Raw genomic sequence first — 23,697 nt, 5'->3', positions numbered from 1 at the left:
TGTTCTTGTAATTATTATTATTATATTCTCTCTCCTGTCTCGCTTAAACCCCCTGGGGATTGTGCATTCTTTCTCTTTAACCTCTTTACGCCTGACTTAAAGAGAAAGGAACGTGCAATCTGTCGGCGGTGATAATGGCAGCATGCAAAGTCAGACCATCCATATGCTAAGAAAAATTACCCAAGTTTTTATTGTGAATGGAGGTGTTACTCTGTCAGATGCTTTCTTTTTTGCATCTATGATCATATGGTTTTTATCATTCCTCTTGGTGATGTGATGCATCACACTGATGGACTTGTGAATACTGAACTACGCTGGCAGCCCTGGGATAAATCCCATTTGATCGTGGTGAATGATTTTTTTTTAATGTATTATTGGATAATAATGGGGCACCTGTCTGGCTCAGCCAGTTAAGTATCCAACTTCGGCTCAGGTCATGATCCAACAGTCCGTGGGTTCGAGCCCCGCATTGGGCTCTGTGCTGACAGCTAGCTCAGAGCCTGGAGCCTGTTTCAGATTCTGTGTCTCCCTCTCTCTCTGCCCCTCCCCCACTCGCTCTCTGTCTCTGTCTCTCAAAATAAAATAAAGACATTTAAAAAAATTTTTTTAATAAAATAAAATCATAAAAATATATACTTATAAAAAGAAGTTCTTCCAGTTCGGTAGACAGAGCCCCTCCAGGGCTGTGATTTCATTGTCCTGGTTCATGGCTAACTTAGCAGTTATTTCATCATTGCTGTGTCTCCCTGGCATACGAATACCAGCTTCTCCAACCTGCAGAATCAGTCATTCATCTTCCTGGCTTCCCTATTTGTGCGCTGAGGAAAACTGTGACAAATGCTCATTGTCTATTGTTTGAAAATTATGTTGTTAACTGTTTGTGAGCTGTGCCTGAACACAGCTTATTGCTACTATTCTTACTTTTATACACACTTAGCTTCCACCCCCCTTCACATATGTCATCATGTTGTCACTGATGATGAGTTATTCGCATCGTTTCTTCTTCCCTTCCAGAAGCTAAGCTCCATGAAGGTATGTCTATCCTATCTCTAGTGACCCAAATGGAGTAGAGACTTTGTGTATCTGAATAAAAGTCCATGGTAAACATGGACAGACAAGGAAGTTGTAAGGAGAACAATGGAAAGGGTGTGGAGTCCAGATGCTACATTCTCTTTCTTGCTACTCCAATCTGATTCTTATTTTCTTGCATTTGTAACTGAGAAAGCCCTGAGTTAAACCATTCAGAAAGGAGACCATTTCGCTTAAAGAGATAAGAGCATTCATTAATCCCTGCTTTGCCCAAAGCTATGGTGCCAGGGTGGACTATGTAGTCCGACTCCATTACTCAGATGATGGTGAAACCGTTGTCAAGGGGGCTTACCCAGCCTCCTTGCTGGGAATATGGGAACAAGGACTTTTTTGCCACAAGAAGGGAACAAAGGAGATGTCACAGATGACCATGACAGCTACCTCCCAGCACCTCTGTGGCCAGGCTTGGTAGGCAGTCCCAGTGAAGGAGCATCACCTTATGGAACCAGAATCTGACAGTAGATTGCATATATCTTGAGGGTATAACATGAGAGGCACTATAGTGCCCATGGGGCCAGTCAAGACATAGAACTGTGTCAAGTGAGACAGATAGAAAACAACAGAATAGTGAAGCCTATAGCAAAGAGAAAATCCGTGTCCTGTCTGAAGGGGGCATTAACAACTCACCTGTTTGCAACCATTCCCTTCTAGGCCCAGTGCATCCAGATATTTCTGGTTTGGCAAGCCAGAAGTCCAGACTTCTATGCAAAAATGTCCTGATTTTGAAAATACTAGCAAGTGATTTTTTTTTAAGCACAAGGACCAAATAAAATATATATGTGAGGTAGAGCCAATCGACCAGCCATCACTCTGTGACTCTGTTTTTGTAGTTCACTTTTAGGAGAAAAAGGAAATCATACTTGTTCCCACATTCAATGGGACCAAGTTGTATGATAGCTATCAAAGCAAAATCCTCCTTACCAGCCATCAACACCGGCTTTCTGCAGTTCGGAAATCCCAAACGACAAAGATCCCATGAAGTCGTTCCTGCTGGTCAGATCCCAATCCCAAATCTCTACCGACAGTCTTCTGTCTTTGTCCGATTCTTTCAGTTGGCTGCAAAGGGACAGAAGAGAGAAGTCAGCGGAGGTCACAGTGATTTTGCAAGCAGATGAAATGTTCAAGAGGACAAGGCCTGAAGGTAGGAATTTTTAAAGAGTATAGATGTTGCAAGAAACATATTCTGTTTCCAACCCCAGACAAGGTCCCCAGGGAGGGAGAGGCTCTGCCAGTTTGCCAGCCTGTGGCTTAACCGGGCAGAGGAGCCGGGCCAGCTCAGACAGAAACAGTTGTGGCTATTTCCGCTGCCTGTGTCTTAACAGGGCTCATGGAGTTCAGGAAACCCTGCTGACACAGTTGCTATAAGAAATGCAGGTATCAATTATAGAATTGCGTGAGAGTTTGCACACATGTGAGTTAGCATGAGGCTGAGGACGTGTATGGAGGAAACAGTCTCGTTGGTGCTGGTCGGGGCCCATTGCTCTGAGGCGCATCCTTGACTGAGGCTGAGATGGGCCCCCAGTTTTGCCTTGAGAGAGGAAAGGGGATGAAGCTCCCACTAGGAATTGTGGTTTGGGCCCACAGCCCCTGGGAGTCAGACTGTCAGAAGCCAAATTCCCCTCAACCCCACATCTGCCGGGGGACTCTGGCCACATTCTTTAACCTCTTTCAGCACCATTGGTTAAGTGGGGATGAAAGTGTCAACGGAGTTAGATCATTCAATATAGTGCTTTTTATAACCAGGATATGTTCAATATTGGCTCGCGTAACACTTGTGGGCCCAAATGCATCAAAAAGTGACCCCAGGTTCTCGGAGCACTGGCCAGGGAAGGTGGTCCATGGAAGCTGGCAAAGAACTTCCAGGAGGCTGCAGCCCCAGCATGTGTATACCCACAGACTGAGCTGTAGAGGGGTTATGGCCACACCCTGTGGGTTATATCCCACTGCTCACTGAGACCAGAGCTTCTCCCACAACTTGCCTTCACCTAGCAACACATCACACTATTTTCTGTCCCACCCACTCCCCACACCACAGACATTCTCAACTCTATTAAAAAAATAAGTTCCAATTTTCACTTGGCTTGCAATGTAAAAATGCAGATCGAGAGGGAGGAAGGGAAGAGAGGAGTGGGAGAGGGAGGGAGGGAAGGAGGGAAGGGAGAAATGAAATGGGAACTAGGAGAGGCACTCCCCAACCTCCACCACCCATGCTGGGCGCAATAATTTTGACTTACAATCTGAATGTCTCATTCCACTCAGGGTTGAGGGAGCACTTGATGGTTTTGGTCTTCTGCTTGCTCTCGCTCTTGGGGTCGGGAATCAGTTTCAGTTTCACGTAAGGGTCTGACAAGCCATTGGGGTCCATAGGTACAAGGTTTTTAGCATCTCTTACTAGAAACAGAAAAAGCAGTTTCAGAATTAATAGCCCCCAAATCTTAATGCATCAATAAGTGGGGGTTGTAGAACATCTTAATGGGAGGTGTAACTTATTAACATGAATAGTTAAGAAGCATACAGAGTGAGATAAACTGGTAAGATGTAGCCTCTGCTCCATACTGGTTCCATACTGATTTCTGACTTTCGCACTGCTCTACCCACTGTGCCTCCGAGATTAATTGTACATTCTCTAAGCTTGCTTTCCACAAAGCCACCAAGAAAGGTTGGTTTCTTTCATGAAGCATGAGGCTTTCAAGGTTCATCCATGTGACAACATGTTTCAGTACTTAATTTATGGCTGAACACCATCCCCTTGTGCAGACAGATCAAATTTTGTTTATCCATTCATTGGCTGAATGTTTAGGTTGTTTCCACTTTCTGGCTTTTGTGAATAGTGCTGTTATGAACATCTGTATACTCTGCCATAAAAGGTCACAACTTGTATGTTTCCATTTATATGAAACATCCAGAACAGGTAAACCCACAGAGACAGAAAGCAGACCAGTGGTTGCCAGGACCTGGCAATCCCTCCTTGGGATTCTCTCTCTCCCTCTCTTTCTCTCTCTGCCCCTTCCCTGCTCATTCTTTCTCTCTCTCTCTCTCTCTCCCCCCCTCAAAAAAATTAAATAACTTTTAAAAAGTCAACTTTTACAATGGTTAATGGTTAATTTTATGTTACATGAATTTTACCTGGATTCAAAAAAGCAAAAGCTAAAAGAGAAAGTAAGAGTTGTCCTCCAAACCAAGGTGCACATGTCATCCATATAGCACCCATAACCACTACCCAGCCAGCCCAGAGAGGAGGCTGGAAAAATATTACAGCATTACAGGTAGGCTTCACCCTCAATGAAGAACACCCTCAGTAAAGGAGGCTATAAGACCAGCTTAAAGAAGAAAGGGGAAGAAGGAAAAGAAGGAGAAGAAGGAGAAGAAGGAGAAGGAGAAGAAGGAGAAGAAGGAGAAGAAGGAGGAGAAGGAGGAGGAGGAGGAGAAGAAGAAGAAGAAGAAGAAGGAGGAGGAGGAGGAGGAGGAGGAGGAGGAGGAGAAGAAGAAGAAGAAGAAGAAGAAGAAGAAGAAGAAGAAGAAGAAGAAGAAGAAGAAGAAGAAGAAGAAAGCAGAGGGTCAGTAGTGTAGACACAACTAACCATAGGAAGGATGAGGTAGAGTAAGGCATCAGCTTACAGAAACAGGAAGAAGTTAGCTAGGAGTCAACCTGAAAGCCAGTAATGTAGGCAGGCAAGAGAAGGAGACAGAAAAATGAGAGTTGTACAGATCTTAAGGATACAATGCCAACCATCTGAGCTATGATAGAAAAATCCAAAGTGTTATATTAGCAGACTGAACCAAGTGATCTGATAGAAGGCTAACATAGAACCACTCCTACCAAGAATGCAAAGATGGCTCAATCTTAGAAAAATCTATTATTATAATATTCATTATATGTATAGGTCAAAAGAGCAAACCACAGGGTCATTAGAATTAACTAGAGATAGCAGAAAATCTTCTTCACAGGATAAAGGCTATCTGAAATAATAGCTCCATAGTTAATGATAAATGCAACCCCATTAAAGCCTGGAATGAGATAGACATTCATTACCACAGCTATTATTTGACATTTTTTCCTAAGTGTTCCATAAGTGCAGTAATACAATAGAAACAGAATACTGGAAAGTAGGGGATAAAGCACCGCCTCACCTCTTATCACCTTTGCTTCTACCCTATTACAGTTACCTCCTCCCTGAAGTTCATCATCCCAGAAATTATACCACTTTCTCAATCTCTGTTTCGTGTACCCCACAATCCAATGCCCCTTCCTATTTTTCCACTTCATTAACCCTAGTACTTTACTGCAACAAGTCTTATACCACCAGACTGTTGACCCAATATTATTTTTAATTTTTTTTAAGAGAGAGAGAGCAGTGGAAGAGAGAGAATCTTCAGCCAGCTCCATGCTCAGCATGGAGCCTTATGCAGGGCTTGATCCCACAACCCTGGGATCAGGACTGAGCAGAAATCAAGTCAGAAACTCAACCAGCTGAGCCACTCATGCCCCTGAGCCAATATTTACTGAGCCTACTTTCTCCTCCCCATTCCCTCTTGCTTTTAGTTAATTCACCCCCAGCCTAGAGTTCATAGTGCATTATAATCACTCTCTTGGAAACACCCAAAACTCTCTTGCTCCTCTTTCTTTCCATTTTATTTATTTAAAAAAAAAACAAAAAACCCAGTGAAATTCAAAGATCTTAAATTCAAAGATCTTCCCTTTATTTTCCTACAACCAAGCAGTGGACCATTGCTGGTGGGAGTGGGGATAATGACATCTGACTTGTGTAAGAGCATATCACTAGCAACGGGTGTAGACCGAATAAATGAGATGGAAAAAGGGCTGGGTGGACTTCTGGGGGAGGGACAAGGGGCCCTAGGACACAAGCAGTAACTTATTCTGCATGGATGTGTTTCTGCACTCCAGCACATGGCCTTTCCTTCCATTTATCCTCAGGCTGAACTCTTGCTTCATCTCATCCTCATGCAGGTTGTACCTCATTCTTGCACCCAAAGAAAGGAGTTTTCCTCTTTGACTCTGACTCAGTGAAGTTCAATAAGTTCATCCTTGTACCCAAGGCAAGAACTTCTCCTTTTTGACTTTGACTTTGAAGTTCAATAAGCAGGTCCCTATGAGGTGTTAAGAATTCTACTAGGCATTGGGGACGTGGGGACAACATAAGATGTCGATTCTGTCCCCAAGGAATATAGAAAACCAAATGTATTCACAGTATAGCTGATTGCTAACGAGCCAGTAGCCAGGTGACACAGCATAGTGGATACAAAGCTACGGGATGTCAGGATCTGCATCTTGCCTAGCAGCTACTTCACATTTTAGAACCTCAAGTTCTTGGCTAATGAAATGGAGATAATATATACCTCATGGGGTTGTTGTAGAAGTACAATCGGATGCAGAATATACACATTTAGTGAAGAATGTGGCACCCAGGGAATGGTCAATAAGTGCCAGATATATTACTGCTATTTTTGTGTTATAAGGCCTCATATTCAGTGTCTTATTATGTTTTTCCATTTTAAAAATTTTTTTAAATGTTTTACTTATTTTTGAGAGAGAGAGAGACAGCATGAGCAGAGGAGAGTTAGAGAGAAAGAGGGAGATACAGAATCTGAAACAGGCTCCAGGCTCTGAGCTAGCTGTCAGCACAGAGCCCGATGCAGGGCTCGAACCCATGAACCATGAGATCATGACCTGAGCCGAAACTGGATGCTTAATCGACTGAGCCACTCAGGTGCCCCTGTGTTTGTTCATTTTTATCATGAAGACTTAACCATTTCCAGATGAACTGATATCAAACACTGCCATTTTGGGTTTTCTTCTTTGAGCATAATGCATCTGACCTTTCCACCTGAACCTTTCCAGAGTGCTCCTCAAACCTTAGTGTGCCTAAGAGTCACCCACAGGGCTTGTGAGACACATATCCCTGGGACCTATTCCTACAGATGGATTCTGATTCAGTGAGTCTGGAGTGAGAGCTGCTCGTTTGTTTTTCCAACACATTCTCAGTGCTGCTGCTGCTGTCGGTCCATACAGCACACAGGAAGTCAAGCTTTTCTAGAGGATATACTTTCTTAAGATCCTCATGCATTTTCCCCATCGAATATAATCTCCAACTGTTACTTTCTCTCATTTATTGAGCCTTCCAGGGAAAACAGCATGCACCAGTTTCCAGGCTGGGATCTTGTAATGACACATCTATCACATAGAAAGCTGCATAAAAACCTGATCTGAGACGCTGTGAGGTGCCAGAAACTTGTCTGTCTGGTTGATTGGCAATACATATGCAAGTGCAAACAGCTCACTTCTCTTCTCTCCTCTCTTCCAAGGCTGACACGCCTGTCCTTTGCTCTCTGTTATATGAACTGACACCAAAGGACCATCACCAGAACATTCTTCTATTGTAAGTTTACAACTTCACAGCTCTTTAAGAGTGTTCTTTACAGAACAAGTGTTTGCTGTATCCCTGAGCCAGTCTCACAGTTAATGGTTTAAGAACGACCTCTCAGGGGTGCCTGGGTGGCTCAGTCGGTTAAGCGTCCAACTTCGGCTCAGGACATGATCTCACAGTTTGTGGGTTTGAGCCCCGCGCCGGGCTCTGTGCTGACAGCTCGCTTAGAGCCTGGAGCCTGCTTCGGATTCTGTATCTCCCTCTCTCTCTGACTCTCCCCTGCTCAGCTGCCTCTCTCTTTCTCAGAAATAAATAAAACATTAAAAAATTAAAAAAAGAAAAGAAAAGAAAAAAGAATGGCCTCTCCTTGGGCATCTACTCTGCTGAACCCAACATCTGTGAGAGTGATATGGCTCCATCTCTCCCCCAGATCTTAGAGATCCTTTCTTCCCCTTGTATCCTTTTGGGTCTAACCTCTACTGAAGAGGTCAAAATCTCTGTGGAAAAGACTGGAGTGGAATTGATTCTGGGACTGTGGCATTCACATCTCAAGAGCTCTAGCTACTAAAGTCACTGTATCACGAGCCGTTGGCAGTAGCTGCAGGCTAATAGCCAGAGGCCTGTCCCTCCTGAAGCTTTTCAAAGTAGAGTCCTGTTTCCCAGCCACAACGTATTGAGGCAGCAAATCTCTCTAGACCACACTTGGCGAGACTGACTTTGATTTTTCTTGATAAATGTTTCTTTACTATCTTTGTTGATATCCAGCCAGCCCAGATGGTACAAAATGCTTCACACAAAGCAGAAATAGCAACCTTCCCCCCTGGTGGAAGTTTGCTAAATGTACAGAAGAAAAGTGTCCTAATCCAGAGAACACTGCTCGTCTTGGATGTGAAGCAGGTGTGGGGTAAGGTCTGGCTGTTTCCATCAAAGGGTCTTCAGAGCAAACGAGGCCTTCTGCATTCTGGTGAAAGTTACCTACGCCAGTGTGGAGTCCCTAAAAAGACAGCACTACTGTTAACTCTTTTCCTAAGAATTGTTCTTCACCAAGAATTTTCCTACTCTTTCCCCTCACCCTCCCCCCACCCAAAATGCAACTCTCTGTTGGAAAAGTCTGTATAATTGTGCTGCTTTAAAGCCTCTATCTCACATTGTGGGAGATAACCAGGAGGTTCTCTTCATCAACTCCTTTAAAAGGCACTTCCTTCAATGTTGTGAGTCCTCATTTGTCCTTCCTACGTGCCCTTAGAACAGTTCTTCAAAGTCGTGCCCACTAACATTCAGTTATGTTTGAAGAGGACGTGATGACAAAACATAGGAAATACTCTGAGTGCCCCTCCATAGGGGAAGGGGTAAATAATCCATAGCATCGTCATACTGTGAAATCCTATGCACATGTCAACAACATGAACTAACTCTATGCACTAACACATTGAACAAAATGGCAAGGTGAAGAAAGATGATCACAATGTAAAGCTGCTTTTTTTTTTTTTTTTTAAAGAAAAATGTCTGCACACACCAGTGGTTCAGTTGCAGAAAGGTGGATCTCTGCTGTGAATGACATGATAGCATTGGATCAATGTTATGTGTTCTGGTTTGGATAACTGAACCATGTCCATGTAAGAGGATGCTCTTATTCCTGGGAAATACACACTCAGATATTTGGGACCAATGGGAACCATGACTCCAACTTACTCTCAGGTGGCTCAGAAAAAAATACGTACCTTGGTAAAAATATTTAATAGAGAGAATGATAAACCAAATGGGGCAAAATACAGACAATTGATTATCAGGTAAAGAGTATACAGATGTTCCTTGTACTGGTCTCGTAACTTTTCTGTCATTTGAGAGTGTGGCAAAATAAAAAGATTTGAAAGACAGGGCCCTCTAAATCTTTAAGAGAGAGAGACAATAAAATACATTTTAAGATGAGCAGCAGCTGATGTATGGAAGTGTTGAGTCACCATATTGTACACCAGAACCTAATAATATTACACTGTACGTTAACTCACTGGAATTAAAATAAAAACTTTTAAAAAAGACAAACAACAACAAATTTTCTACAAAGTCATGTATGAATTTAAATATATAGAAAAGAACCTGGAAGGATATACCCAAAATTGACTTAATAATGTAATGATTATATCTGAGGAAGAAGTAAAGAAACCTGGTTTTGGAGTTGTGGGAAAAATAGACTTTAGCCTTGTCTGTCACATTCTGAATTTATTACAAAGAGAAAGGATTTTTTGTATTAATAGCATTTTTTATTTATTTATTTTTTTAAAAGGTTTTATTTATTTCTAGGAGAGAGAGAGACAGCGTGAGCAGGGGAGGGTCAGAGAGAGAGGGAGTCACAGACTGAAACAGGTGCACTTCCGGCCTCCAAGAACCCACCATGCTGGTCTTCGGACACCCCATCCTTTTCCCCAAGACCATATAGCAAGTGGTGTGCAGAGTGAGGCTCATAGACTCACAGTTTGAACCACAAGACCTTTGGTGAACCACACACAGACTCAAGATGACCTCACTGAATCAGACGGACACCCTCAGCTCCTACCCCAGAAAGGGTATCCGGCTATCGCAGCAGGGATAGAGCAGAGAAACTAAACAGGTAAAAAAAAAAAAAAAAAAGGCAGAGCCATCAACCCATTTTTGCTATCCTGCCCTGCTCCTGTCCTATTCCAGTGGCCCCCGGTGGCTGACAGTTTACCTGGGCCTTTGGTTAACCCCAAATCCTTCCCCACTTCGCGGCCACACTGTCTCAAGTTGCAAGCTTTTCTGGACCTTGCTGTAAAGTCTACCCTTGGATCTGTGTCCCTTTGATTCCTGTTCACTTATTACTTCCTCTAACCCCAAGGTTTACTGATGCTGTGGCTTTTGTGAGCCCTGGACCCCTCAGAATCCTTTTCCCATAGGTATCTTAACTGCCCATCCCCTGTGGCCTCATCTGTAGGTTCTAACCGGTAAGCAGGCAAACCTGGGGTCTTTGGGCAGCCCATATGCAGCATCTAAGTCACCCCAAGTGTGTCGTGGCCAAGGGCTCCTAGAACAGCTGGCTTCCTGTCACTGCTGGCAGGGGCATAGTTATCACACATCTAATTATCTGTGTTGAGACAGACTTCCAGCTGGGACCGTCACAGTGTCTGTCTAGAAGAGGGCCTGTCAAACCATGGCAAGTGAGACCAGGGTGGAGCGTTAGTGCCGATGAAATCAGGAACTGAATTAGCAATGCTCAGACTCCGGAGTCAGGCAGATCCAGGTTTGACCCCTATCTCTGCCATGACTCTCACTAACTGGGTGATCTTGGTTAAACGGCTTCTCTGAGCCTAGGTTCCTGGGTCTTCAAAATGCTGGTAAAACCACAGACAACTCAGCAGGCTGTTGGATAATAGCTGGGGCGACCATTCATCCCAATTTGCCCAGGGCAGCCTCAGTTTATACCTGTTGTCCCTTTACTCTCAAAGTGAAGTGAACTCCACTTTGAACAATGGATTTGATGGTGACTCTAATTACTGAGGCCAGCGGTGTTAAAGCAGAATGTAAAGCACATGACAGAGCCTCAACAAATGCTGACTTCCCTCTCTCCTTTGGGTGAATCAAGATAAATCTCTGGGCTAGGAGAATATCCCTCCACTGCAATTTTCATACAAATGAATCTGGAGGAGCTACTAAGAGAATGACAGGTAATCCGAAACCAGATGTGACACATCGGTTTCTTCCTGTTATGACTTGCCTCTCCATTCCGATCCAGCCACCTGGAGCTTCACGTGAAATGGCACCTCCCCAACCTTGCCAGTCACCTTTTATCCTCTTACTTCCCTACTCTGCTCCCTTTATACCAGTTTTGTTCACCTCATTGAACCCTCTGATACCTCAACTCTTTCCTTTGCTCCGGTCCATCTATGCACTGCTATGGTATGACTTTTCCGATCCCGCCCATATGGAGAAATCTTCCAGTCATTCTGGCCAGGGACTTCCCCATCATCACCACATCTAGTCTTTGCAACAGCATCCTCTCTGGATCCCTTGGACCATCCATGACACATGGTGTAGAGAGTCTTCCTGGAGAAAAGTATCTTATGTGAGGGCTTCGTACCACCATACATACTCTTTGTCTCCAACTACAGCTTGGTCCTCCATACTTCCTGTCTGCCCTATGGGGTGTCCCTAATCAACTGTCTGTCCCATTCTCTGCAGAGACATTAGGAGCTCCCATTGTTTTAATGTTTGTTTGTTTGTTTTTGAGAGAGAGAAAGAGAGAATACAAGCGAGGTGAGGGACAGAGAGACAGGGAGACACAGAATCCAAAGCAGGCTCCATCCAGGCTCTAAGCTGTCAGCATAGAGCCCAATATGGGGCTTGAACTCATGAACCGTTAAGATCATGACTTGAGCAGAAGTTGGGCACTTAACCAAGTGAGCCACCCAGGCTCCCCATAGGAGCTCCCATTTTTAAGGCTCTCATCAGATTCCTATTCCTTCTCATTCACTCAATGATCTTCTGTTTCATATGTATGTGTCATGGATTTCTAGTTCCATTATGAAAATGTGGGCTGAGTAATTTGTGGACACTTGGGGGGGCATTAGGATCTAATGAGGTTTACCTTGAAAGGTAACATATCACCAATCTTGTGCATACTAGAAAAGAAGGTGATTGTCTCATAAAGAGTACAGGCTTTAAGACAGAGGTAATCAGCAGTCTCTCTAATTATATTAAGTCATCTATATCCATATTTTTTAAAACTTTTTTATCAGTCAAAGTCTGACAAAGTATGTTTAAAACCTTCTAACAACAGGTATTTTTTTCTGTACATCTCTCTATCCATTTCTACTGGTTTTTGCTTTATGTATTTTGACCCTATGTTATCTGAGATGCATGACCACTTTTCAGTCTTAGAGTTTACCCTGCATGATTAAAATATGCTTTGTGTACAGTTTATTATTTGTCTTGAACCCTACTTGAATACAGGTGTTTTCCATTTGCCCTGGCCTTTTCTTTAGGAATATCTAATTCTCATTTACCTCTGGATAAATACTGTTTGCCCTCTACATCTATCACTTTTTTACGATTGAGTTCATTTCTTTTTCTTCTTCCTCCACCAACTAGGAGCACTCCTTAAATTTGCTTCTATATTACTGATTACATTTTACACAGTAGGCATTCCTGCATTCACTGTTTCTATGCATTTTAATTTATTGTTTTAAATTAGCTGGTATCATAACATGATATCCTTCTTGCTTATGCCAATGATCCTGATACGGGGCTCAAACTCATGAACTGTGATATCATGACCTGAGCCGAAGCCAGACACTTAACCAACAGAGCCACTCAGGTACCACTGGTTTGTTTTTAGTAAGGCTGGTGTTTTCAAAGTTATGAGTCTGAGAATTCTTTACTCTGGATACAAGTCCTTTGTCAGATAAGTGATTTGTAAATATTTTCTTCCAGCTTGTAGCTTGTCTTTTCATTCCAGAACAGTGTCTTTTGCAGAGCAAAAGTTTTTTTTGTTTTTTTTTTTCAATTTGAATGAAGTCCACTTTATCATTTTTTCTTGAGTCATGTTTTTAGTGTCATGTAGAATTCTTTGTGTAACTCTAGGTCAAAAAAATTCTCTCCTGTATTTCTAAAGTTTTGTATCTTTACATTCTACATTTAGATCTATGATCTACTTTCAGTTAATTCTTATATAAGGTGTGAAGTGAAGGTCAAGGTTTACTTTGTTTGCATATGGATGGTCAATCATTCCAACATCATTTGTCAAAAGACTACTCTTTTTCCATTTGGTTTTTTTTTTTTAACCTTTTTTTCTTTAATCAATGGGCCATATTTGTATGGGTATATATGGATTCTCTACTCTGTTCCAGTCATTTACGGCTCTGTCCTTTTGCCAAAACCACACTGCTCAATTGCTGAACGTTTATATAGTAAGTCTTAAGACTGTACTGTGATTCTTCCAATTTCATTTTTCATTTTAAAACAGACAATAGGGGTGCCTGGGTGGCTCAGTTAGTTATGTGTTCACCTTTGGCTCAAGTCATGATCTCACAGTTTGTGGGTTAGAGCCCCACACGGAGCTCTGTGCTAACAGCTCAGAACCTGGAGGCTGTTTCAGATTCTGTGTCTTCCTCTTTCTCTGCCCCTCCCTCACTCATGTTCTCTCTCTCTCTCTCTCTCTCTCTCTCTGTCAAAAGTAAATAAATAAACATTAAAAAAATAAAACAGACAATAAAGTCTATAGTTCAATCCATAAGAACTGACATCTGTACTATGCTGAGTCTTTCAATCCGTGATCAGGGTATGTCTTTCCATTTATGCAGATAGTCTTTATTTTAGTGTTTTGTAATTTTCAGCATACAGATTCTAGACATGTTTTGTTGGATTTATATCTAAATATTTCATTTGGAGGGAGTTACTATAAAATTTTTTTTCAGTTTTGGTTTCTAATTGTTTACTACTGATATATGGAAATACAATCGAGGCACGTGGGTGGCTAAGTTGGTTAAGCATCCAACTCTTGATTTTGGCTCTGGTCATGATCCTGCTGTTTATGAGTTCGAGCCCCTGCGCTGTCAGTGCAGAGCCTGCTTGAGGTTCTCTGTCTCCCTCTCTCTCTGCCCTTTCCTCTCTTGCATCCTCTCGCATTCTCTCTGTCTCTCTCTTGCTTTCTCAAAAATAAATAAATAAATAAATAAACATAAAAAACATTTAAAGGTGTTTATTTAAAAAAATTAATAGAGGGGCACCTGGGAGGCTCAGTCAGTGAAGCATCTGACTTTGGCTCAGGTCATGATCTCACAGTTCATGAGTTCCAGCCCCACATCGGGCTCTGTGCTGACAGCTCAGAGCCTGGAGCCTGCTTTGGATTCTGTGTCTCCCTCTCTCTCTGCCCCAACCCTGTTCATGTTCTGTCTCTGTGGCTCTCAAAAATAAATAAACATAAAAAAATAAATAAATAAATTTTTTTAAAAAAGAAAAGAAAGCTTATGAAAGAAATTGAAGAAGACACAAAAAAATAGAAAAATATTGCACGATCCTGGATTGGAAGCACAAATATTGTTAAAATGTTGATACTACCCAAAGCAATCTACATATTCAAAGCAATTCCTATCAAAATAACACTAGCATTCTTTACAGATCTAGAACAAACAATCCTGAAATTTGTATGAAACCAGAAAAATCCCAAATAGCCAAAGCAATCCTGAAAAAGAAAACCAAAGCTAGAGGCATCACACTCCCAGACTTCACAACATATTGCAAAGCTGTAATCATCCAGACAGTATGGTACAGGCTCAAAAACAGACATTCAGATCAATGGAACAGAACAGAGAACCCAGAAATGGACCCACAAACATATGGCCAACTCATCTTTGACAAAGCAGGAAAGAATATCCAATGGAATACAGTCTCTTCAGCAAATGGTGTTGGGAAAACTGGGTAGTGACATGCAGAAAAATGAACCTAGACCACTTTCTTACACCATATACAATAATTAACTCAAAATGGATTAAAGACCTAAATGTAAGAAAGGAAGCCATAAAAATCTTAGAGGAGAAAGCAGGCAAAAGCCTCTTTGACCTCAGCTAAAGCAGCTTCTTACTCAACACATCTCTAGAGGCAAGGGAAACAAAAGCAAAAATGAACTATTGGGACCTCATCAAGATAAAATCTTCTGCACAGTGAAGGAGACAATCAGCAAAACTAAAAGGTAACCAATGGAATGGGAAATATCAGGTAAAGAGTTAGTATCCAAAATCTATAAAGAGCTTACCAAACTCAACACCCAAAAACAAATAATCCAGTGAAGATATGGGAAAAAGACATGAATAGACACTTCTCCTAAGAAGCCACGCAGATGGCTAGCAGACACATGAAAAAATGCTCAACATCACTCATCATCAGGGAAATACAAATTAAAACCACAATGAGATATCACCTCACACTAGTCAAAATGGGTAAAATTAACAACTCAGGCGAGGATGGATCTTTCTTGCACTGTTGTTGGGAATGGAAAGTAATGCAGCCACTCTGGAAACTAGTATGGAGGTTTCTCAAAAAATTAAAAATAGAACTACCCTCTGACTCAGCAATTGTACTACTAGGTATTTATCCAAGGGATACAGGTGTGTTGTTTTGAAGGGGCACATGCATCCCAATGTTTATAGCAGCACTATCGACAAGAGCCAAAGTATGGAAAGAGCCCAAATGTCCATAGATGGGTGAATGAATAAAGAAGATATGATGTATATATGTGTGTGTGTATGTATATGTATAGGAAAAAAGGGAGGGAGGGAAGGAGGGAGGGGAGACAGAGAGAGAGAAAGAGAGAGAGACAAAGAATGACAACTGACGTTTGTGTGCTGACTTGTATCCTGCAGCCTATTTAAACTTACTCTTTCTAAAAGGTTTTTTGGTAGGCTGTGTGGATTTTCTACATAGACAATCATGTTTTCTGTGTATACAACCAGTTTTATATCTTCCTGTACAATCTGTGTTTACAATTTTTTAATTCTTCTTATTGTCTTATTGCACTGGCTAGATCTTCCAGTATGATGTTGAATAGAGTGGTGAAAGGGGACATTTTTGTTCTGTTCCTTGGTATATGCAGAAAGCATATGGTCTTTCACCATTAAGTATGTTGTAGATTTTCTACAAATGTTCTTGATCAAGTCAAGGAAGTTCCCTTCTATTGCCAGTATGCTGAGGACTTTCCTCTAAGTGGCCATTCAATTTTGTCAAATGTTTGTCTGCATCAATAGATATGTTTGTGTGTTTTTTCTTTCTTTGGATTATTAATATAATGGTTAACATTAACTGACTATTTATTACTGAAACAGCCTTGCAGTCCCAGAATAAAAGTCACTTGGTTGGGGTATATAATCTTTTCTACATATTTCTGGATTTGATTTATTAATATTTTGTTGAATATATTTGCAATTATGTTCATAAGGAATATTTCTCTGTATTTTTCTTGTACTGTTTTTGTCTGGCTTTGGTATCAGGGTAATGCTAGCCTCATAAAATAAATTAGGAAAAGTTCCTCTTTTTCCATTTTCTAGAAGAATAAGTGTTATTTCTTCTTTAAATATTTGGTAGAATTCCACAATATACATTTCATTTCAAGCACTTCTTTATCTGGGTGCCACAAATTTGGATGTGTTATATTTTCATTTTCTTTCATTGGTTCAAAGTATTTTCTAATTTTCTTTGAGATTCCATCTTTGAACCATGGATTATTTGGACATTTGTTTTGTAATTTCCATATTTTCCCATGAGGCTCTACCTCCATGATTTTAATATCTATCTAAAAGCTCTTTACTGAGCTTTAGAACACTAAACACAACTGTCTAATGTATACTTAGTATGGGATGTCTCATAAGTCCATGAACACAAAAGGTGCAATAATGTTCGTTATCTCTCTGTTCTCTCCCATCACCATGTCTGCTCCCCCTCTTTCAATGTCATCCTTGATGAATGCTCAACCACCCACCCAACTGTCCAAGCGAGAAATCTGGAAATCTCCCCTGTCTCCTCCCCCTGGTGCAACCTACCCTATGACTATGTACTGTTCATTCTACCTCTTAATCACTTCATGTCTGAGCCTTTCTTATTATCCATTCAGCTACCACCTTAACGGTAATGATTGTGTCACAGGATTACTGTAATTATTAGGTTAAATTCGAAGCCTGTTAAGTGCCTGGTATTGTCGTTGGCAGGTGATGAGTGATTAGTAAACAGCAGTCCGTCATTTGGTTGTAGTTCGTCACTCATTTTTCTCTTTCCTGGTGACATTAAGATCCTCCTGGTTGGTTTCTCGCCTACGGTCTTGCTCCGTCCAGCCCTTCCTCCACACCCCCATGCCAAAGTGATCTTTCAAAAACTCAAGTCTGAACGCATACTTTCTAAACAAAACCCTTCATAGTTTTAGAAAATCTATTAATATTATTCACTATAAAACTAGGTCAAAGGAGAAAAAACACATAATTATCTCCAAAAAATTACAAAAGGAAAGTGACAAAATTCAATAATCATTCTTTTTCTTAACCTTAGAAAAATGGCTGCTTTTCTTGGTACAATAAATACATCAAAGGCCTGCATCACGCTCCCTGGTACAACTCTAGAGGCATCTCCATTTGCATTAAGACCACAATCAAATTAAGAATGTCCGCCATCACCACTATAATTTAACATCATTCTGGGAGTACCAACCAATGCAATCACATAATAGGAAAGTACTAAGAGGCTTAGATGTTGGAAAAAAGAAAAGACAAAATTAGCTAGTATTGTCTGAATTGTATCCTAGAGAAATTCCTCAATGGTCCTGGCATGTGACTGACACTGTCTTTCCAGTTTGCATCCTTCATAAATTTTTTCCCATTTTCAATCTCTTAGTCATTCAGTGGGAATTTGGATGAAGGAGAAGTTAAATATATGGTCTCAGTTGAACATGAATTACTTTTTTTAATTAGGGAAAAAATGTTACTCTAAATCCAAAAGAACCCATTGCTTAATGGAAGTCCAGTCTTGTGCACATTATTCTTAATAAACTGACAGTGGATATAGCGTGGAGGCTCTAAGATTCAGTCAGCTGCTTTTCCCAAGTTCTGCTTCAGAATATCAAAACCCTGCAACTCTCATGCTCTGTAGCTGCTTTCTCCTTGGAACCCAAAACCTGGGAAGCCGGCAGTTCTATACCCCCTAAGTCAGTTCAGGGTCATCCGTTTGCTACAAAGGTTCCTCTGGTCACTCAGGGTCCTGCAATTCCCAGGGCTGCTTGACACCCACTGACTCTCCAGAACCATACCTCCCCCGCCCGCCCCCCTCCAGGAGGCTCTGAATTGGTCTTCTTTGAGGTCTCACAAGCCCAGTCTAGTGGTGTGGCCAATATCACCGCCAGGTTCCCCTCCCCACCGGGGGATGCAAGGCTTGATGGAGATAGAAGAGGAACTCTTCCTACCAGCTTGGAAAAACAAGAATAAGCCCTGCCCCGTGAACATGTGTTCCCCTTAGGCTGGCCCTGGGTGGGGGGGGGGGGGGGGGTCTTTCCTTATGTGTAGGACAGATGGCTTGTGAATAAGGCATCCAATAAGCTAGTTTTGTTTCTTGTTTGGAGACCATCTCATGCCCCAACCTGAGCGAAAACAAGGACAGATGAGGCTTACAGCTTCTTCGCCCACATCCTTAGGACAGAAACCATGATGGCGTGCCTGGGGCACCCTCCCACCCCCGCACCCCGCACCCGCCCTTGGGCTGAGTAAATGTAGCAGAAGCACCAGGCGGATGCCATTCAAACCCTCAGCTGCAGAGGCTGCTGACATGGCTCTGGGCGCTGCTTCACAATGTGATTATTTCTAAAGATGTGACATAAATACTAACATGGGGTCCCTGGAGCTGTAGAGTTGCTACTTGGCAGCTTAATTTGGACATTCAATCAAAACTGTCCGTCGGCAGCTTTGCACATTCCAAGCAGCAAGGGCCAGAAGTCCCGCAATCTGCTCTCTAAGTGATGGGTTTAATTTCCAGAGGCTTGGGACAAAAGCCTACCCAGCTCCAAGGAAGGCAGGCTTACCTCCCTTCTCTAGAGAAACAGCACATATTTTCTTATTTCTTCAATGGGCTCCTTGCTTTGATAGAAGAGCCCTATCTGCATTAACCACATCACTGAATCATGGAATCCAACAGATTTTTAAAAATCTGACAGTCACATTCCCATGCCATGTTCCCCAGGCAGTCAGAGAAAAGGGCTGTCATTTGAAGATAAGTTTTCTGTTTCTTCAACCGTCATACGGGGGCGATGGGGGAAGAAAACATCTGTTAAGATGAGTCCCAATAGGGGAATGTTCCCCCTTATGTGCTGTCAAACATCCTCAATGGTGCAGAAGCACAAAAAGAGGGAGATTTTTCTTGCTGGATTCACTTATCCTAAATGGGTGGATGGAAAGGTTGGATGGATGGAGGGATGGATGAATGGATACATCGGATGGATGGATGGATGGATGGATGGATGGATGGTTGGGTAGATGGATGGTTAAAACAATGGGTCTTAACCAAGTCGACAGAGACTGTCATCCTTCCCATTTTTTTATTACAAGTTTACCAAACTATTCATATCTCAAGGCCATTGTGGCACCTACTGAATATTTACTACCTTCACCCACTCTTCACCACTGAACACACATGCATGCATGCACAACACATTATATTTAAAATACTTCCAAAATGGCATAGCCCAGGCACCTGCTAACCAGTACTAATGTTATCCTCAGCACTCAAACAGGGTCTTGGAGGCCACTGATTTGTCCAGGTGCTAGCTCTAGGTACTGCGCTGTGGGGAGGTTCAAGGAAGATCCCAGGAGAGTAGCTGAGACAGTGAGAAGAGCCATCTTGGGAAGATCACAGCTATCTGCCCGCTGATGTAGGATACTGCTGGTGTGTTCTGGAAGAATGTCTGTCCTAACTGCACTATGACACTCATGCACATCTGATGACCATTTATAACAGAGTGCACAGCTGGGACAAGAGAGTTTGAGTGCTTCCAGTCTCTCACAGCCCCACCCTATGCCCCGCCTGATATTCCAAGCTCAGCTCAGACCCAGGTGAACGTTCTGGGGATCCTGGCTCACTGAGAACAAGCCCTATGACGTTTACTGCTGCAGTTCAAACAACTAGTTTGAGGCACACTTGTGGCTGGGCAATATGTTGAGGTTTTAAGTGATGTGTTTCTTCCATTTTGCATTTCACTGAATTCTGTCACTCACCTGGAGGCCCTTCCCTCCCACCCCCTACCACGCAGCTAGATGTGAGTCATTTGTGCTTCAGGGAGAAAGTTGTCAAGGTATGACTGAGGGACAAAGGCAGCAAATTCTTGACTTTTCAGTTCTGGAAGCTTCCGTCTCTGCCTTCCTTGCCAGCAGACCTCTTTTAAAAGCAAAGCTCCAGAATGGAAGGGAGAGTACAGAAAGCAGCAGGTATCACTCCTTCGGACTCTGAATTAGTTCCACCTTTCTCTTTCAGCCAGAAAAGCCGAAGCTCCTATGCATATCCCTTCATGAAACAGCCTCCCAGGAGCCTCCCCAGCCTGCCAATCCTGGAAAGAGGTGGGAGTCCAAATCCCAAATGGGCTTAGCTGGGGACATAAATAAGACACACATGGTTTCCAACAAGCTCAAAACAACTCCCCTTTCCTCATACTGAGAAATGCTCTTCCAGGGAGGTGGTTCTCAAAATGCAGGGAGTTGGGGGGTGGGGAGACGGTGTCCCAGACCAGAAGGACTGGCATCTCCTGGGAACTTGTTAGACATGCAAATTCCCAGGCCTCACCCCAGACCTCCTGAATCAGAAAGTCTGGGGGTGAAGCCCAGAAATCTGTATTTTTACACACCTTCTAGGTTATTCTGAAGCACACTCAGGTATGACAGCCATTGCTCCCAACCAGCTCTGTCCAACAGAACTTCCCAGGAGGATGGACATGTCCACTGTCCAATATGGTTGCCACCGGCCACATGTGGCTATTGAGTTCTTGAAGGGTGATGACTGTGTCCCAAGAACTGTTCTTCAGCTTGTTTAATTTTCATTAATTTAAACTGAAAGAGTCACAGGTAACCAGTGCGGCCATATTGTACAGCACAGCTTAGACCATTGCGTCAGCCTCCTGACGGATACCGCTGCCTTCACCCTGTCTTCCTTCCAGGTCAGCCTATGAGCTGCAGACAAATTAATCTTCCTAAAGCACAGATCTTATCATGTCATCCTTACTCTCAAAAAAATCCTCAGTGACTCACCATTGCCTACTGATTTTCAGTCCACGTTCTTTTTGTTCTTTTTTAAGAAGCTAAAAATGATTTATTCCTAAATATGATAGAAATAAAGGTCAAATAATAACTAGTGGTAAATGAGTTCTTGCTATGAGCCAAGTACTGTTCTCAGTACACATGTTATTTCATGTAATCCTCCCAAAAGGCCCATGATGTGAATAAACCATTTTCCCCATTTTACCAATGTGGAGACTGAGCAGAGGTTAAATGACTCATCCAAGGTCACACAGATGGTGACAGTACGGCAGGGATCTGAGCGCAGGCTGTCTGGCTGCAAGGCTCCATCATTAACCATGACATCACACAGCCTTTGAGAACCCATATGGGTAGACTTTTCCCCTCCAGTGTGCCTCTTATTTAATCCATAACTATGGTCCTATGTTCTGCACCAGCAGTCTGCCTTAAACATATCACTTGCTCTCCTGTAGTGAACAAGCAAAAGCCATCTTCAGATGTCTTAGACATATTTCTCCTCAAAATAGCATCTTTCTGTCTCAGAAGTTGCCTTTGGCACATTTTAGGTAAAGTCAGCACATCATTCAACACAGTGTTTAAAAAAAAAAACATGGTGGGGAAAATATTGAACTTTAGCGAAAAGATTTTAAAAATGGCCAAACTGTCAAAGACAGGTGGGATGCAATCAGGTGAGAAATGGGAGGCAGCCTTTGGATTAGGAGAGGCATCTACATCTAGAAGCCTAGCCACCACAAGGCTGACAGCCAAAATGTTTAGCAAGAAGTGTTACTCGTTGGAATGGACACAGTCAAAACCCTGGAGTAGATGTGAAGGCTCCCCCTGGCCTAGACATACACCTTTTCATTGCTGGATCACTTCCGGGGGGGGGGGGGCGTCTGGAGAAGGGACCAAGAGGCCAAGGAAACTTGGGGTCTTAATGATTTGCAAACTCGTACAGAAGTATTTGATGTTCTGACAGCTGGCCATGGTCTAGGTGACAGAGTATTGCGTGATTACCCTCCACTTTATGGTAAAAAAAAACTTATGGTACTGAATAGTTTTAAACAGTTTTAAAAAGAGAGTTAAAGAAAGCAGATGGATGTTTGTCAGGGGCTGAGGGCAAGGCGGAATGGGGAATAACTGCTTAACAAGGGATGGGGTTTTATTCTGGAGTGATGGGAGTATTTTGCACAACATTGCCAATGTATTAAATGCCACTGAATCATTCGCTCTCAAAGGATCAGGCTTATGCTATCTGAATTTCACCTCAATAAATAGAGTGTGAGAGAGAGACAGAGAGAATCAAGCTCAATCCAAATTGCAATCAGCTCAGAAGAGATGAGTGAGCTGACCTGGGCACCTTCATGATGATAATCACACCGTAGCTGAGACCTTGGAGCAGGGCCCCAAGATGTCTACGGTCCCTCCAGAGTCTGGCCACTCTGATCACTGGTTCCTTCCTGTCCCCACAATAACTTTCCAGCCTTCTCTGCCACTTCCCTCTTGGGTGTATCCCAAATTTTAGTCACACTTAACTGCTGCTCCCTGAAAGTTCTGCCTCCGTAGGAGGAGACAGACAGGATCGTGTAGGCCAGCAGCTTCTCGCAGGATATGTACAGGGTGGCCAAGCCAGGCAGATATTCACTCTCTTTACTGGACCTTTATTTACCCTCATCACAAGCAGGAGCCCTGGTGAGTTGGGCTGCACCAGAGTTCTCAACTCTGGGGACACATTAGAACCAGCAGAAACTGGGTGGGCTCTTTTGCTTCCTTTCCTCTAATCCTATTTGTTTTCAGGGCAACTTGGAAAGAGAAGTGTGTCCCATGCAGGAGAGAAGTTTGGGTCCCTCTTACCACGCGAGTCATATGGAGACCTGAGAGGTCTGAAGACAGAGTAAGCTTCAAAGAGAAACCCCCAAGAGAGAGCTCTTAAGGGTGTGTCATGATGGGGCGTGTGGGTGGCTCAGTCAGTTAAGTAAGTGACTCTTGATTTCAGCTCGGGTCATGATTTCATGGTTTCTGGGTTTGAGCCCTGTGTGGGGCTCTGGGCCGACAGTGCAGAGCCTGCTTGGGATTCTCCCCACTCACACTTGTGCATGTGGGCTTGCTCTCTGTCTCAAAATAAATAAACTTTTAAAAAGGTTGTGTCATGGGGCGCCTGGGTGGCTTAGTCGGTTAAGCGTCCGACTTTCGCTTTGGTCATGATCTCTCGGTTTGTGGGTTTGTGTCCTTTGTTTGGCTCTGTGCTGACTGCCAGCTCTGAGCCTGGAGCCTGTTTCAGTCTGTGACTCCCTCTCTCTCTGACCCTCCCCTGCTCACGCTGTCTCTCTCTCTCCCTCTCCTAGAAATAAAAAAAAAAAAAAAACATTTAAAAAAATAAAATAAATAAAAAGGTTGTATCATGATGATGATGTCATGGAAGCCACACTTGCCCTGCAGCGAAGACTCAAGAACCAATA

At 42.7% G+C, this 23,697-nt stretch overlaps 1 protein-coding gene across 2 annotated transcripts in view; it reads right to left on the bottom strand.

Moving 5' to 3' along the window:
• The window catches only part of PRKCB (protein kinase C beta), a 329,605-nt gene that overhangs the window by 102,730 nt on the left and 203,178 nt on the right, over positions 1-23,697 (bottom strand). For both annotated transcript variants that reach the window (XM_039234397.1, XM_039234398.1), the window contains exons 6-7: positions 3,324-3,480; positions 2,011-2,145 (exon numbers count right to left, since the gene is read on the bottom strand). In XM_039234397.1, coding sequence (XP_039090328.1) covers positions 2,011-2,145; positions 3,324-3,480 — 292 coding nt within the window. The remainder of the gene's footprint in view (positions 1-2,010; positions 2,146-3,323; positions 3,481-23,697) is intronic.

This window comes from Hyaena hyaena, unplaced genomic scaffold, assembly GCF_003009895.1.
Source record: "Hyaena hyaena isolate Hyena2069 unplaced genomic scaffold, ASM300989v1 scaffold_88, whole genome shotgun sequence".
Classification (NCBI taxonomy): domain Eukaryota; kingdom Metazoa; phylum Chordata; class Mammalia; order Carnivora; family Hyaenidae; genus Hyaena; species Hyaena hyaena.
Note: the sequence above shows the minus strand (reverse complement) of the source record. Positions and strands in the feature narration are given on the sequence as shown.